Source organism: Haliotis rufescens, unplaced genomic scaffold (genome assembly GCF_023055435.1).
Source record: "Haliotis rufescens isolate VD_foot unplaced genomic scaffold, xgHalRufe1.0.p SCAF_22, whole genome shotgun sequence".
Classification (NCBI taxonomy): Eukaryota; Metazoa; Mollusca; class Gastropoda; order Lepetellida; family Haliotidae; genus Haliotis; species Haliotis rufescens.
In genome coordinates, this window is record NW_025963913.1 from 7,087,193 (window position 1) to 7,105,249 (window position 18,057).

The window sequence follows — 18,057 nt, forward strand, 5'->3', positions numbered from 1 at the left end:
CTCTGAAGTAACCTAATTAGATCCATACATCATTTACACTAACTTCAGTCACAATTTTCTCCCTTTTTTAAATATTTCGAGACGAAGTCACTACAAATGGATATTTAACCTGAAGCAAAGCAAAATGTTATTATGCAATAAAAATAGACAAGGGGAAACCCTGATGGTAACAGACAAGCTGACTTCATTCTAAAAATGTACTTATATGAATATCACCAATGTTTTGTTCAACAACAAAGATTCATAAGGTACTTTATTTGCCGGTCCACAGGGACTGGCAGTCTCATGAAATACCAGTCCAAGCCTCATTTTACCGGTAAACGGGAACACTGTTTCTCTTTCACTAACTATGAAAGGATGTAAGGAAATTCATAGGAGAACTTCATCATGAGTACAATGTTTTAACCAATAGATAGTATGTTCTCGACTTCCCATTCGTTAAACCCCATATCCTTCGTCCATATTGATCTCGCATCTATGTCAGGAAGCAAGTACAAACTATTTTTTTTTATTCCACATAACTTCCATGGTCATCTTCTGGATACGAAACCCAGCCCGATATCAAGACTGACTAGTTTTATAATACAGTACGTAAACTTGTCTGTTTCTTATTATTTTCTCATACAGAAAAGTAAAAAGTAAAATTTTTATGGTTCAGTCACTTGCTGTGTCACAACAAAATAGGTTAAAAATGGTACTTGTTGTTACTCTGCCTGGTGCTCAGCATTATCAGATTAAAGGGATAAAATAGTGACTGGTTGGTTGGGCATCTATCTTAAACTGCTGTATAAGTGCAATAATCAGGTCATTATTGCTCTTTTTCACCTTACCCAATAGGTGCAGTGGTAAAAATAACATAAATCATCAATAGATACAAAATAGTGGTAAGATATGAGCCCTCCCTTAATTTTGTGAAGATACCATTAACATTAGATGCACTTACTTGGGATAGTGGTAATTTCTATCCCTGACATGTCCTGTTGTCTCATGTAGTTTTGTGAATGTTCCACCAGGTGAGTGCACCCGCTTCATGTCACCATGAACATGAACACACAGAATCTGGCCGGGACCATCACCATCAACCCAGCCCACATCACCTCCGACATGATGAGTGACGGCATGAGTGGCCCCAGCTCGCCTGAGAGTGAACCCTTTGACCCCACAGACCTCCTGACAGCCGATGATGTCACCTCTCAACTAGCAGCCTCAGGTTTGAACTTTCAAATAAGTGAAGCATTTATTCCTCATCTTTAAACCCAAATAAATAAGGGTGGACCGATCCACTGATGCAGCATTGGAGATTGATAGGAATATGATTTTGCTGGCTAGAGTCAACAATAGTAGTCCTTGTCACATGGGTATCCAAGTCTTTATAACTTATATAACATCAGCTCACTCTGACTATACCCGGTCAGTTTGTGCATGGGCACTGTCTTTCCTCTTTCATGGAAGCTGGAAAATAAGTTAGCTGATCTTACTAATAACAAGAATCAATGGAAATTCATAGAAGCAAACCCAAACTTCTTGTCAGTGAGGAGTTTAAGTATTGTTTTCTGTGATACTGAAGTGTTCCACTGGCCAGTAGCAGATCCAGGTTTGGGGGTTTCGGAGGATCCCTAACCACCCCATTACATGTGTGATATTTTGTGTGAACATTGCCTACCATGATAACATGTCGATTTTGGTTCTAAAGGGATCCATCCCTAATTGGCTGTGATAATATTGTCCATGCATTGATTCAGGAGTTGATGTATTAACACACAGATCTGAAACAGTAATTATTGCCTCCAAGGTACAGTGCTTATGTAGATTGTATTAGTTGTAGCAGGCAATCTGGGGAGACATCAAGTATAGTCACTGAATCACTAAAAAGCAGGCTATGCCATTGTATTCAAACAGTTTAGGCCACTGTACCATGTCATAATACACACTATATCACACATAGTATCTCCTCCATGTGTATCACTGCAGGCCTACTGTTTGAATTATGACATTTGTATTGCAACTGATTTGTTGACCATGTAATTATTTCAACATTGTACAATGTTGTCGGACAACGACGTTTTCAGTTTGGTTTAGAGAAAGTCAATACCTTGTTATGTACCTTGATCTTTCTCTTAACTGGCAAACTTTCATAAGGAATGACGGATTGGCTGCTTCAGTCTCTTGTTTTGCTCTCTTCCAGGCACAGTAGGTATTGCTGCAGCGGCTGCCATAGCAACTGGTAAGAAACGAAAACGTCCACATATGTTTGAGACGAATCCCTCCAACAGGAAACGACAGCAAACTAGATTACTAAGGTAGGTTTATTCCTCCTGTACCATAGCTATACAGTATCCTGTCAAAGTTGTTGAAAACTGATGAAAGTTGATTAAATCTGACATTGTTCATTTTGATGCCAAATTATGTAATTAAGGTACCTTAAACTATTGCAGCTTGACTACATAACTATCTATTTGTACAATATTGTGACTTGCCAGGAGATCAGTGCTCATGATGTCAATCATTGGATTAGACCCGTGAAGATTCCGGGGTAGAATAGGTCTATGCTTGCCGTAAAAGGTGACTATGCTTGTCGTAAAAGGCAACTAACAGGATCGGGTGGTCAGGCTCGCTGACTTGGTTGATGCATGTCATCGATCCCAATTGCGTGGATCGATGCTCATGATATTAATCACTGGATTGTCTGGTCCAGACTCGATTATTTACAGACCGCCATCATATAGCTGGAATATTGCTGAGTGCGGCGTTAAACACCAAACCAAACCAAACCAAACCAAACCAAACCAATCATTGGATTGTCTGGTCCAGACTTGATTATTTACAGACTGCCATCGTACATAGGGAAAAAGTTTGGCATTAAACAACAAACAAACACGCCAGGAACATGCCATTTTTAGCTCACCTGACTGAAAGTCAACTGAGCCTATGCCATGGCCTGTTTGTCCAATGTCTGTCTGTCATTGATCATGCGTCGTAAACATCTTCTCCACTGAAGCCACTAGACCAATGAAGCTGAAACTTACCATACTTGTTCCCACCAATGATGATACCCCAATTTGTTCAAGAGGTTTGCATACAATTTTTAATGTCTTGACAGGATGGCTATATTGAAAATAATTCTTATGGCCATTTCTCAACCTTTATATTTCAGAATGTTATGAAATTTGATTCTTCTGTCAGTACATGTCGTACATGTAGCAGTGGGCATATAATGCAGGGGGATATAGCGATCAGCCAGTCTGTCTGTCCGTCCGTAATCATTTCCTTTTCCGAGGCAGAACTCAAAAACAGTTCAGTGTATTTGATCGAAACATTGCAAATCTATCAGTCACATACTGAACTGGTGCCTTTTGCTATTTAGGAATTTTATAAATTTTTATTTTTTACGTTTCCATGGTAACAAGTTGGACTTTGGTTCTATAAGAGTGATGTTCATTTCCAGAACATAACTCAAAAACCGTTAAATACTTCCTTACAAAACTTTGCATGTCTACCAGGCACATGTGAACTGGTGCCTTTTGCTATTTAGGAATTGTGAAAGGTTTTTTTTTACGTTTCCATGTCAACAAGTTGGACTTAGGTTCTATAGGGTAGAGCTCGTTTCCGGATCATAACTCAAAACCCATTCAAATCTTTCTAACAAAACTTTGCATGTCTCTCATGAACTGAACTGGAGCCTTTTGCTATTTAGGAGTTTTATAAATTTTTATTTTTTACATTTCCATGGCAGCAAGTTAGACTTAGGTTCTATAGGGTAGAGTTCGTTTCCGGAGCATAACTCAAAACCCATTCAAAACTTTCTTGCAAACCTTTTCATGTCTACCAGGCACATACTGAACTGGTACCTTTTGCTATTTAGGAATTTTAGAAATTTTTTATGTTTTAGTCTGTTTTCAGTTGTACAAATGGGTATCTCTCATACCCTCACGTCTAGTCGCACGTTTAATAGGAAGCCAGAAGCTGGAATGTAAACATTAAACTTGTTTCCGTCCGGTTGCACACGCACCTCCCTATGACATGTCACAAATCTCTCAGCGCGCCTCTGAGCTGGTCGCTCGAGAAAGTCTTTCGCGGTAGACTGCTAGTTTGTATTCTACTAGTTCTTATCGCTTCTCTACAGTTGTTCTAATAAAGTAATAATAATAATATGTCTTACCTGTAGACTCCTGGAATGTAATCTTTGGTAATCCAATGTTTGTGTTCAACGCTGTTTGACAGTGATTATACACGTGGCAACATGTCAGGCATTGGTGCCTCGTGTCAAAGAAAGCTGTCTAAAGTAGACCCTCACAAGTATTGTCCTTCCTGCATCATTAAGGACGGGTTTTCAACGTGTTATTGGGATAAACGTTGTAAAGAATGTGAGAACTTGTCTTCAATAAACTTTAACTTGTATCTCCGTGCGTTGGCGAAGCGGGCCGCTGACCAGCGCTACAAGCAGAGAAGGTCATCGGTTGGATCCTTGGACTCTGCACCCTCCACATCAGGCCCTGGGGGTGGCGAGTCGGCCACACCTAAGAAATCAGTTGATAAAGACCCGCCTCAGTCAACTTCTGTTTTCGACAAGACACGTGACCGTTCACCTGCTGATGATACTACCCGCACGACTGATCTTCGTCAAACGGTTGATCGAGAGCGTCACTCAGCCTCCCCTGTTATGACGGGACCGGGTGGTGACGAGGACCATGAGGGGACTACGGTCCCCAGTCGGTCCGTATCTCGTTCTACCAACGAAGATAGGGACGTCGTGCGGGAAGACAGTGGACACAGAAGTCGTTCCCGTTCAAGTCGGGACGACAGGTCGAGTGCCTCGTCGAGAGACGCCCTCGTTTCATATCGACCCGGCTTTGATAGCCCAGATCACGGCGGCTGTCCTCGCCTCGACGGCGTCGACCAAGAAGGATTTGACTGCGTCGGAGGTCCATGGACCGTCAACCACTACACCAGCTCCTTCATCTACGCCTCCACAATTGACGTCGACGATGGATTGTGACAACAGCCTCTCGGATGTCCTCGCCTAGTCCCGATAAGTATCGGGCCAGATTACTACGGCACGTCGCCATGGTTACATCGACTGCACTGAACTACCTGATCGTCATGGCAGGACACTGCAACGGGCCCCTTAGTCATCGCAACAGTTGTTTGACGTTACAGAACGAGAATGTACGTGCCTTCATGGTTGAAGATCAGTCACGTAAATTCTGACCGCCGGCCTGGGACCTCGATGTCGTTCTGCGCAACCTGTTTAGTCAGACTTACGAGCCTCTTGATCAGGTCACGTTCGACTTATGGTCTCAGAAACGTCTTTCCTTCTCTCACTGGCTACGGCAGCGAGAGTATCGGAAATACAAGCCATTGACGTCGGTCAGATTACGTTCGATCAGCGTAACCATGGCAACGTCCAATCCCAGGGGGGAATGAGCCAGCGGGGGAAGAAGTGAGGACCCTTCCCCCCGCCATCACCGTCGTTGCAGTCTCCCCCGGTGACACTACCTTTAGACGTGCTACCGGTAGGGGGGAGACTTCATCACTAAGCCCACAAGTGGGCTTTCCTCAACGACCTTTACGTTCAGAACATTTTGACAACAGGCTACGCCCCACGCCTGAGATCGACGCCACCACTGCCGTCATCCCCAACATTCCACACTCAACCAAGGGATTGGCGGACGGAGGCCATTGATTTATTGGTGGAAAAGGCGGCCGTACTTCGCCTAGGGACATCGACACCATCGCCGGGGTACTACTCGCCCATCTTTCTAGTACCCAAGAAAAACTCCACAAAGATGCGGCTTATTTTCAGTTTCAGAAAGTTCAACGCAACATACCTCCGACAACCCGACACATTCACCATGATATCCCTCAGCTCTCTGTGTCGGATGATATTACCGAACGACTTCCTCGTCTCGATAGACCTTCAGGACACGTGTCTCCATGTACCATAAGCTTCCGAGTTCCAGAAGTACCTCCGATTCGAATACCAAGGTATTCAATATCAGTGGGCGGCCGTCCCGTTTGGACTTTCTACGGCCCCGTGCATTTTCACACAGATCATGAAAACGGTCGTTGAATGGCTCGATCGGCAGGCGATCAGGGTCGCCTTCTACCTAGACGACGGGCTCCAAGCTCACCAGTTCACAGAAGCCCTTCAAGTAGAGTTAGCGACCACCCTGAGTCTACTACGGTACCTCGGGTGGATCGTCAACCTTCAAAAGTCGGACTTGGTACCAACTCGGGATCTACAGTACATCGGGATACGCTTCCAGACGGGAGTCAATCTGGTCAAGGTACCACAAGACTGTCGGGACAAGATTGTCAGCAGCATTCCGACATTTCTACATGCCCCGGCGTTGGTGCACACGTGGCAGGAAGTCCTCGGTCTGTTGACATCGGCCCAAGACCTGACTCACCGATGTCGTCTTCAACTTCGTCTGCTGCAGAGATTGCTGTACCCCCCACCTGGAGCTTCCCAACCTCCTGGTTCCACTTTCGGCGCAGCTACGTTGTCATTTGGAGTGGTGGCTCCAGCCGTCGAACGTTTGCGAAGGCGTCTTTATGAGCGAGTCTCCATTCATACTACACCTATTCGTAGACGCGTCATTGGATGGCTGGGGAGCGCACTTCGGGGACGACCAAGCGGCCAGGCTGTGGTCGATAGAAGAAAAGGTCCTCCACATCAACTGCCTCGAGATGGAAGCAGTGATTTAGGCGGTCGAGTTCTGGAAACTTTGACTCCGTCGGAAACGGCTGATGATACACTCCACTGTCGTCCACTGCATCAACCAACAGGGTTCGACTCGGTCAGCGGCCCTTCTGGACCGGACATTCAGGTTCTACGCCCTCGTCGACGACTTGGACATGGGCGTACGCGCCCGTCACATCCCGGGGGCCAAGAATGTGATAGCCGACGCCCTGTCGAGACCATAGACCACGGAGTGGATGATCCATCCGACAGTCTTTCACCTGCTTCAGTGGTCCCGTCTTCTACGGGCGACAAGCTCACTAAAGTACCGGAGTTGCAGAAGATTCTACGTGCCTACATGGTTGAAGATCAGTCACGTTAATTTCGACCGCCGGCCTGGGACCTCGATGTCGTTCTGCGCAACCTGTCTAGTCAGGCTTACGAGCCTCTCGATCAGGTCGCGTTCGACTTATTGTCTCAGAAAATGGCTTTCCTTCTCTTGCTGGCTACGGCAGCGAGAGTTTCGGAAATACATGCCATTGATGTCGGTCGGATTACGTTTGATCAGGGTAACCATGGCAACGTCAATCTTGGTCTCAGATGGGATTTTTTAGCGAAAAATCAACTTCCTGGCCAAGATCCGAGAATGTTCCACATTCCTTCCTTGTCTGCCATTATGGGCCCTCATGATCATGCTGATCTCACCCTGTGCCCAGTTCGTGCGCTTCGTATTTACCTGCAGCGTTCTGAACAGCTACGACAACATTTTCGACGGCTGTTCATACCGCTCTCAACCAATGCAAAGAAAGAGATTACACGTTATACTCTCTCCTTTTGGTTGAGAGCGGTAATTCTCGGAGCTTACGAGGCGCAAGGACTCGCACCTCCCACCTCCTCTCATCCGCACGAAGTTCGAGCCATCGATTCAACATTAGCACTCCACAGTAATTGTTCGCTGCAAGCTATTATGGAGGGCTGCTTTTGGAGATCTACTTCAGTGTTTGCTTCGCATTATCTCAGAGATATCTCAACAGAAGATGTTGAAGGACTCAAACAGTTTGGTCCACACGTGGTGGCACAACAGATCTCTCAGAAAAGACAGTGAATTTGTGTTTTATTCACTTTGGAGTTTTTGCTCGACACTTGTGCCATATAACATGTTACAATAAAAGCTGTTGGTGAATGTACGTATTCTTATGTTTTTTTGTTGTGTGCAGTACTTCTGCTTTTTTATCATGGTTCTTCGGTGTATGCATCGTCTTCCCATCCTTTATAGTACTGCTCGTATATTTTAGTTACCTTGTATACTGCGAGTTGCTCTGTAACTAAATTATGCGACGACCTCACTTCGATCGCAGTTCAACTGACGTGTGCAGTTGTCCTGTCGCATCAATAATTAGTTGTGTGTCGAAGAGCATTAACCATGCTATTTTTAGTTACCTTGACTACGGCGAGTTGTTCTGTAACTAAATTATACGCCGACCACACTTCGATCGCAATTCAACTGACGTGTGCAGTGGTCCTGTTGCTTCGATAATTAGTTGTGAGTCGAAGAGCATTAAACATGCTGTTTTGGTTACCTTGTATACTGCGAGTTACTCTGTAACTAAACTATTCCTCGACCACACTTCGATCGCAGTTCAACTGACGCATGCAGTTGTCCTGTCGCATCGATAATTAGTTGTGTGTCGAAGAGCATTAACCATGCTGTGCGTTCGTGATAAACAACTTGTCTCGTCCGTGCATCTGATCAAATGTTCTATTGTCACTACAGGGGTGAGGAACTTGGTACATTCGACGTGGAAGAGGTCACTGCCTGATTACTTTCCCGACCCTCCTTCCAGTGTTCCGTCGAATTCTACCCATTTGTACGACTGAAAACAGACTTAAACATGGGTTTTTCAGATTAAAAACTATGTTTTATTGGTCTGTTTTCAGTCGTACGTTCCCACCCAGCCATCCCCACAGGGAAGTAATCCAGTCCAGTCCTGCTTGATGGCTTATTCTTCGAGATTTGTGACATGTCATAGGGAGGTTCGTGCGCAACCGGACGGAAACAAGTTTAATGTTTACATTCCAGCTTCTGGCTTCCTCTTAAACGTGCGACTAGACGTGAGGATATCAGAGATACCCATTTGTACGACTGAAAACAGACCAATAAAACATCGTTTTTAATCTGAAAAACCCATTTTTTTACATTTCCATGGCAACAAGTTGGTCTTAGGTTCTATAGGGTAGAGTTCATTTCCGGAGGATAACTCAAAACACATTCAAAACTTTCTTACAAAACTTTGCATGTCTACCAGGCACATACTGAACTGGTACCTTTTGCTATTTAGGAATTTTAGACATTTTTATTTTTTACGTTTCCATGGCAACAAGTTGGATTAAGTTTTAATATAGGGTGGGTTCACTTATGGCTAACAAATAAACTGTTAAATATTTCCTTGCCAAACATTGCATGTCTATATATAAAGCACATACTGAACTGGTGCCATTTGATATTAAGGAGTTTTAGATATGTTTATTTTAGAATTTCCATTGCAGCTATTTTGACATGGGCTATGAGAAATGTTGGGTCAGTTACCTGGTTTGGGACCATAACATGTTAAAATGGGCGGGGGATATAGATGACTTCGTTGACTATACACTTGTTTAGTTATTGTTTCTTGTAATTTGTCATTTGTTTGCATAAAAAAACAACACAGAAACGCACTTACCGTATTTTCTTGAGTATAGTGCGCACTTTTTTTCGAAAAAACACAGCTGTGTAGAAGGGGGTGCGCATTATACACGAATTATGAGTTTGGATGTTTTTTTCCCCCATGGAAAGACATTACCGTGAGCACGAAACACCGGAAATACCATGTCAACAAATCCATACTGAAGTACGCAAAATAATTATGTAATTACACTGTCTGGCTATAAAAAGTGTTCTTTGTATATCTGGACTTATGTTTGTAACTTACTTCATTAATTTTATTCAAAATTCCTTATAATATTGTTTTTATTAATTTCGGCGAAATCGTGTGTGAAGCAATCGAAGGATCGCACAACTCACCGTTATTAACAGCAACCACGGTCAGAATACCGCTATTGACGCCTTGAAACGAACTTTAGTTGACAGAAAATGGATACATATATCATAAATGACATACTTTGACTCGTTAAAAGTCATATTTGTTTCTGTTTGACGATTTTGTTAGCGATCAGCTGCTTCGCTTAGGGTTATTATTATTTTAAAAATGTTTAGTAAAGGCTACATATAATTAAGAAAATAACGGAATATATTATTCCTAATAAATAAAACAGTTTCAGATACAATTGTTGCCAATCCTTGCATTAAAAATCCTATAAAGTTATATCATTGGGTGTGTCTTATCCGAATCACCGGTCGATTCCAAGAAAACTTGTGTACAGCTGATTGCTGTTTCCGGCTTAGTTTACGAGAAAATACACAAGGTAATCTTAATCCCTAGATATAAAACAATGCCTAGCAGAACAATAAATACTATTTAAACGGTAAATAAACATGTCTGGTGATTTTTTATCTCAAATTTCGAATTTGTACTGACGAAGTTTCTCAGCACCCGTTCGTTTGCCGGACTTCGCTGAAAGGGTACGGTGTAAATTTTTTCTGCGCATAATATTCAAATTTCTTTTTTTCCAAAATATTGAACCCGCTAGAGGGGGGTGCGCATTATACATGGGTGCGCACTATACTCAAGAAAATACGGTAGTTTACTTTCCATTTCATATGGATGCGACCATGGTGGATCTTTTGTGGGTAAACAATGTATGCTTCTTCAAGAACATTCAACTCTTGACTCATTACATACAGAATTGCACATTTACTTGTGGTTACTTTACAGACAGCTGCCGGGGGGATATGTCATCTTTCCGATGATTCTTGTTTGTGACATTTTAAACTCAGACCTTTATACTCCCTCGCCACGAAGTGCAAGGGGGATATAGGAACGGGTGCTGTCCATCTGTCCTTCCGTCACATTTTGTTTACTGAGCAGAACTAAAAAATCAGGAGATTTATCTTAACCAAACTTGGCACATAGATAGGTCTAGTGGTGCCTTTTGTAAGTTCATTATTAATTATTTTTCAAGTTTCCATAGCAACGACTTTGACTTAGATTGAAAATGGCAGTAATGCTTCTTCAGGAGCAGATCTTGAAAAACGTACAATGTTTCTTGCCTTGCACACAACTGGACATGTCATATTGATAGGAGATATAAGTATTTCATGCTTGTTTGACATTTGCACTTTGGACCATTCAAGTTATCTCAAAATGCATTTCCTGGCACTGTATAGATCCTTTCCTCAACCGCAACCTAACCAATGAAGCTGAAACTTCACATACTGGTTCCCACCAATGATAGTACCGGAATTGTTCCAAAGGTTTGAATCCTATTTTAAATGTGGCCACCGAGACAGCTATGTTCAAAATTTCATTTATGGCCATTAGTCAGTCATTTTTGTTCACAATGTAATGATATTTGTATACTGTGTGTGGTTAGTAGTGGCGTTCAATGCAAATGTACAACTACTGCCATATTGACATATCTACTTGTGACCAATACTCAGTCATTTTTGTTCAAAATGTAATTTGATTTGCTGTAATGTGATTGCCTTAAAGAGGCACTGATCTAACGCAATACCCCAGACTGGTTGTTGCCTTTGTTATTGTTTTTCCCCCGTGAGTACCCGGATGATACGCAACGCAACTGAGCGTGACCAGAGACTGGGCTACCGTCTGCAAGGACAGCTAAATAAACTTGGAGGCTGCAGTGACCTAAACGCTGATAAGTTTACACGAGATGTATCAGACATATCAGACTGCACTTGTGGGTATCACTTTGAAGACGCAATTCACTTTTTCTATACCTGTCAAAATGATTTAAAAACGATATTACATGGCAATAGTTCAGTTAGCAGTTCTACAAACATGACTATTCTTAAATCAGTTCACGATTTCATTGTCAAAAGCAAAAGATTTGAGTAGCTTAATTTTATGCGTGTAGTAATTGAAAACTGCTATATCTTATTTCACAGACACCACTTGTATTGGCTTCATATATTTCATTTGTGCATTTAGTATGTTTATGTTTAGCACTATCTTACATATAATCTGATATATAACCAGTTGTTGTAAAGTTATTACCTGGAGGGGTATTTACATAAGCAAGTTTTGCTTGTTTACCGATCCAGATTTCTTTTGAAATAAAAATATGTTTAAACAAACTTGGAGGCTGGAGGCAATATTTGTTTTACGCATTTTTGAACACTGATTGGTTAACTTTGATCTATAAAGATTTCGACAAAGGGCGCATGTTAATTAATTTCTTCAGCCTAAACAAACAGACAAAAAGAAAGGCGGAGCTCATCGGATGTCGTCATTTGGAAATACCCCAGATGGTTATAGTTTAATAATAATAAAAAGTATCCATGCAGTGAAAGCATTTTCGGATTTCGGATTGCGTCGATAATAGGATTACTACTCCCTTGTTGTCATCCACGTTTTCTGGTATAACCCTTCACTTGTGTATTTGTCGTCACTCACTTGATGCTCAGTTAATGAATTTATTACAGGTACAATTAGTGGTAGCACCACTTAGATTATCTGACAAAGGTTCTCATTTGGCATTTATTGTGTCCGGGGTGAAATGTGTGTTATGTAATATGCACGTGGCAACCAAGGAAGCGGTGAATGATCGGTTGATTTACTTTTTTTTGTAAATCAACAGATCGTTCCCAGTCATCAAAGGATTAACAGAAAATACGTTGATTGATTAATCACTGTTATCTTGCACAGTGGATATGTCAAAAGTGAGTGTTTACATGTCTAGGTTTACTAAAACAAAGGGAATACACTCATATCATGGCGTGAAGTGCCGATGTAAAAACAACACATTTTGTTCACAGGGTTAACTGATAATACGTTGATTGATTGATCATTGTTATCTATCACTCAATGGATTTTTTAGGAACCGTGGACAGACAGACAGACAGCAGACAGTTTATTATAGTCTCACCTCATTACAATGATTTATACATACTTTTAAAATACAAAAATTTATATCTCAAATACATATCATATGTAAAAGTATACAAGTATAAAATGTAACGAGCCACCCTATACAGGGTTACGAGAGACTTTTCATAAAAAGAGCATATTAAAATATAAATAAAAGGTACATAAACTACAACACATATTAAAGTAAAACCATGAATTAATGTATGAACGTGTAATGTTATGAAAATAGTTGTCACGTGGGCTTTCTCAGCCGACCCTTGAGACTTGACACCTATGTGAAACACCTGAAACAATCTAAGTGATCAGTTGAGAAACGAACACGGGTTATAATATCCCGAAACGATTTATATCTTTTAAAATATTTGATGGTTACAGAGACACGTGATATCGAATAAGTTTCTTTGTACAGCTGCAGACGAGTGGGATATTGTTCCTTTGTGTGGATATTCACGGATACATTCCTCGAACAAGGAAGCTGCCTAAAATTTATACACATAAATTTGGTAGGTTGTAATTATGGTATTTGCATTTTGTTTTCCTTCATTTGCTGTAGCACTGGACCGATTCGTTCCTGTTCCTCTACGTCTTTGTTTGGGAAATTCTTCAATGCGCGATAGACGTTGTTTTCACAAGTTTTTTCCTTTGTAAGACTGTATATATTACCGGCAAGACGATCAAAAGGGCCTAAAAACATCACAACAGATTATTATGTAGGATTAGAAGCCAAACAACATTGACATGTACTTTTTAACGTAACATTTTCAGTCTCTTGGTGATGACATTAAACATCAAAATGTATGGAATTCGTTATCATAATAATACAGATGGAAATGTTTTTCAGTCACTTTGTAAAATAACTGAATATTTAGGCGTTTAATAATTTTGAAAATGTTCCACATTTTGACAGTAAGAAAATATACACACTTTAAAAAAAAGCAATGCTCAGGTGAAATATTTACTTTGTGTTGCAAGTCAAAATAGTGTTAACGAAAATCGCAAAATTACCAAGCAAGTGACTTATCAAAACTTTGTCACCATTACCTATGCTACCCACAAAGATACCTACATTTCCTTATTATCTCGAAAACTGTGTTTCATTTTGTTAATCAATGTGACCATACGCCCTTATTACTACCCATAAAAGTGACTAATGCGCGTACGAATGGCGCAGCAGAGGTTGCGAACTAATCTAGATTTCTGCTATACATCCGGGTACTCACTGGGGAAAAACAATAACAAAGGCAACAACCAGTCCCGGGGAATTGCGTTAGATCAGTGCCCCTTTAATAAGTGCCATGGGCACTAAGGAAATTGACAGAGAGGGGCGCCTATTAACACGATAAACAACGAGTTCAATTTGTTCTCAGGGATCGAGCAGTAGTGAAAAAACTTAGTTCAAAGTTTGTTGATACTTAAAACAATAGATTAATATTTACTGGGCAATAACATACCACTTTTGAATTCATGTTTTCTATATAAAACTGTAATATTCACACGAAAATATGGACTATAGGAGATGGTTATAAAGATTAGTTACAGATTGGTCTAGAAGTTGGACAGGGGGCATTTGTAGGTGCAAGTTGCTTAATATGGCAAATGCAGTATGTGTGGTTAGTAGTGGGGCTCCTGTGTTCCAGTTATTTGGCAATATTTTGAATATATACTTTATTTGGCCGTTGTTTTTTTACCATGCTCCTAAATGTGTCACACTGTAAGCATCATCCCCTCATCTCCAGTGAACCAAGGAAGTTGAAACTTCACTGCTTGTTTCCAGCACTCGTGACATCTGAATTTGTTCAAGAGGTTTGATTTTCAATATGGCTGCCACGGACGCTGTTCAGGCATTTCTGCTCAAAATGTAATTATCGCAAAATGCAGTTTATTTTCTCCCAAAGTTCGGCATGTATGGTTCGAATGATGACATCATATTTTGTTCAAGACATTACGATTTTATTGTTTCTTTTGTGAAACAAATGTAAACATTCTATGGCATTAGAAAAAAAAATCTCCTTGGCTCAGAGTTAAAACTTAACTGTTGTGTCTTACAAAAATGTTCATCAAGAGTTCATTCTTGCACATTTTGAAACATTGTGGATAGTTAGTTGTTTCAAAAATGTTAAAGCTTTGGTCCTCAGTATTTGTGCAGAACATATTTGAGAAGTATTGTTCTGTGGCTGTCTTTATTGACATTTTAGACTGTTGACGACATATCCATTTTAACTGTTTATGTATAAGATGGCTATGGTTTGTATTCATGTGTAAGATGGCTGTGGGTAAGTGTTCATGTGTAAGATGGCTGTGGGTAGGTGTTCATGTGTTAGATGGCCATGTTAGGTGTTCATGTGTAAGATGGCTGTGGGTAAGTGTTCATGTGTAAGATGACTGTGGGTAAGTGTTCATGTGTAAGATGGCCATGTTAGTCGTTCATGTGTAAGATGGCCATGTTAGGTGTTCATGTGTAAGATGGCTGTGGGTAAGTGTTCATGTGTAAGATGGCCATGTTAGGTGTTCATGTGTAAGATGGCTATGGGTAAGGTGTTCATGTGTAAGATGGCCATGTAAGGTGTTCATGTGTAAGATGGCTGTGGGTAAGTGTTCATGTGAAAGATGGCCATGTTAGGTGTTCATGCGTAAGGTGGCCATGTTAGGTGTTTCATGTGTAAGATCGCAATGTTAGGTGTTCATGCGTAAGGTGGCCATGTTAGGTGTTCATGTGTAAGATGGCCATGTTAGGTGTTCATGTGTAAGATGGCCATGTTAGGTGTTCATGTGTAAGATGGCTGTGGGTAAGTGTTCATGTGTAAGATGGCCATGTTAGGTGTTCATGTGTAAGATGGCCATGTTAGGTGTTCATGTGTAAGATGGCTGTGGGTAAGTGTTCATGTGTAACATGGACATGTTAGGTGTTCATGTGTAAGATGGCCATGTTAGGTGTTCATGCGTAAGATGGCCATGGTTAGGTGTTCACGCGTAAGATTGACATGTTAGGTGTTCATGTGTAAGATGGCCATGTGAGGTGTTCATGTGTAAGATGGCCATGGTAAGGTGTTCATGTGTAAGATGGCCATGTTAGGTGTTCATGTGTTAGATGGCCATGTTAGGTGTTCATGTTAAAGATGGCCATGTTAGGTGTTCATGTGTAGGATGGCCATGTTAGGTGTTCATGTGCAAGATGGCTGTGGGTAAGTGTTCATGCGTAAGATGGCCATGTTAGGTGTTCATGTGTAAGATGGCCATGTAAGGTGTTCATGTGTAAGATGGCCTTGGTTAGGTGTTCACACGTAAGATGGACATGTTAGGTGTTCATGTGTTAGATGGCCATGTTATGTGTTCATGTGCAAGATGGCTGTGGGTAAGTGTTCATGTGTAAGATGGCCATGTTAGGTGTTCATGTGTAAGATGGCCATGTTAGGTGTTCATGTGTAAGATGGCCATGTTAGGTGTTCATGTGTTAGATGGCCATGTTAGGTGTTCATGTTAAAGATGGCCATGTTAGGTGTTCATGTGTAGGATGGCCATGTTAGGTGTTCATGTGCAAGATGGCTGTGGGTAAGTGTTCATGCGTAAGATGGCCATGTTAGGTGTTCATGTGTAAGATGGCCATGTAAGGTGTTCATGTGTAAGATGGCCTTGGTTAGGTGTTCACACGTAAGATGGACATGTTAGGTGTTCATGTGTTAGATGGCCATGTTATGTGTTCATGTGCAAGATGGCTGTGGGTAAGTGTTCATGTGTAAGATGGCCATGTTAGGTGTTCATGTGTAAGATGGCCATGTTAGGTGTTCATGTGTAAGATGGCCATGTTAGGTGTTCATGTTAAAGATGGCCATGTTAGGTGTTCATGTGTAGGATGGCCATGTTAGGTGTTCATGTGCAAGATGGCTGTGGGTAAGTGTTCATGCGTAAGATGGCCATGTTAGGTGTTCATGTGTAAGATGGCCATGTAAGGTGTTCATGTGTAAGATGGCCTTGGTTAGGTGTTCACACGTAAGATGGACATGTTAGGTGTTCATGTGTTAGATGGCCATGTTATGTGTTCATGTGCAAGATGGCTGTGGGTAAGTGTTCATGTGTAAGATGGCCATGTTAGGTGTTCATGTGTAAGATGGCCATGTTAGGTGTTCATGTGTAAGATGGCCATGTTAGGTGTTCATGTGTAAGATGGCTGTGGTTAGGTGTTCATGCGTAAGATGGCCATGGTTAGGTGTTCACGCGTAAGATTGACATGTTAGGTGTTCATGTGTAAGATGGCCATGGTTAGGTGTTCATGTGTAAGATGGCCATGTTAGGTGTTCATGTGTTAGATGGCCATGTTAGGTGTTCATGTTAAAGATGGCCATGTTAGGTGTTCATGTGTAAGATGGCCATGTTAGGTGTTCATGTGTAAGATGGCCATGTTAGGTGTTCATGTGCAAGATGGCTGTGGGTAAGTGTTCATGTGTAAGATGGCCATGTAAGGTGTTCATGTGTAAGATGGCCTTGGTTAGGTGTTCACACGTAAGATGGACATGTTAGGTGTTCATGTGTAAGATGGCCATGTTATGTGTTCAAGTGTAAGATGGCTGTGGGTAGGTGTTCATGCGTAAGATGGACATGTTAGGTGTTCATGCGTAAGATGGACATGTTAAGTGTTCATGTGTTAGATGGACATGTTAGGTGTTCATGCGTAAGATGGCCATGTTAGGTGTTCATGTGTAAGATGGCTGTGGGTAGGTGTTCACGCGTAAGATGGCCATGTTAGGTGTTCATGTGTAAGATGGCCATGCTAGGTGTTCATGCGTAAGATGGCCATGTTAGGTGTTCATGCGTAAGATGGCCATGCTAGGTGTTCATGTGTAAGATGGCCATGTTAGGTGTTCATGTGTAAGATGGCCATGTTAGGTGTTCATGTTAAACAAGCCATGTTAGGTTTTCATGTGTAAGATGGCCATGTTAGGTGTTCATGCGTAAGATGGCCATGCTAGGTGTTCATGTGTAAGATGGCCATGTTAGGTGTTCATGTTAAAGATGGCCATGTTAGGTGTTCATGTGTAAGATGGCCATGTTAGGTGTTCATGTTAAACAAGCCATGTTAGGTTTTCATGTGTAAGATGGCCATGTTAGGTGTTCATGCGTAAGATGGCCATGCTAGGTGTTCATGCGTAAGATGGCCATGTTAGGTGTTCATGTGTAAGATGGCCATGTTAGGTGTTCATGTGTAAGATGGCCATGTTAGGTGTTCATGTTAAAGATGGCCATGTAAGGTGTTCATGTGTAAGATGGCCATGTTAGGTGTTCATGTGTAAGATGGCCATGCTAGGTGTTCATGTTAAAGATGGCCATGTTATG

At 41.6% G+C, this 18,057-nt stretch overlaps 1 protein-coding gene across 4 annotated transcripts in view; it reads left to right on the forward strand.

Moving 5' to 3' along the window:
• Positions 1–18,057, forward strand: part of LOC124117089 (DNA-binding protein P3A2-like) — a 38,186-nt gene that overhangs the window by 2,760 nt on the left and 17,369 nt on the right. For 3 of the 4 annotated variants that reach the window (XM_046478797.2, XM_046478800.2, XM_046478799.2), the window contains exons 2-3: positions 1,014–1,210; positions 2,186–2,300. In XM_046478797.2, the coding sequence (XP_046334753.1) occupies positions 1,039–1,210; positions 2,186–2,300 (287 nt within the window). In that variant the 5' untranslated portion in view covers positions 1,014–1,038. Of the gene's footprint in view, positions 1–174; positions 588–1,013; positions 1,211–2,185; positions 2,301–18,057 lie in introns of those variants that run through there. The other variant, XM_046478798.2, reaches the window with a different exon arrangement.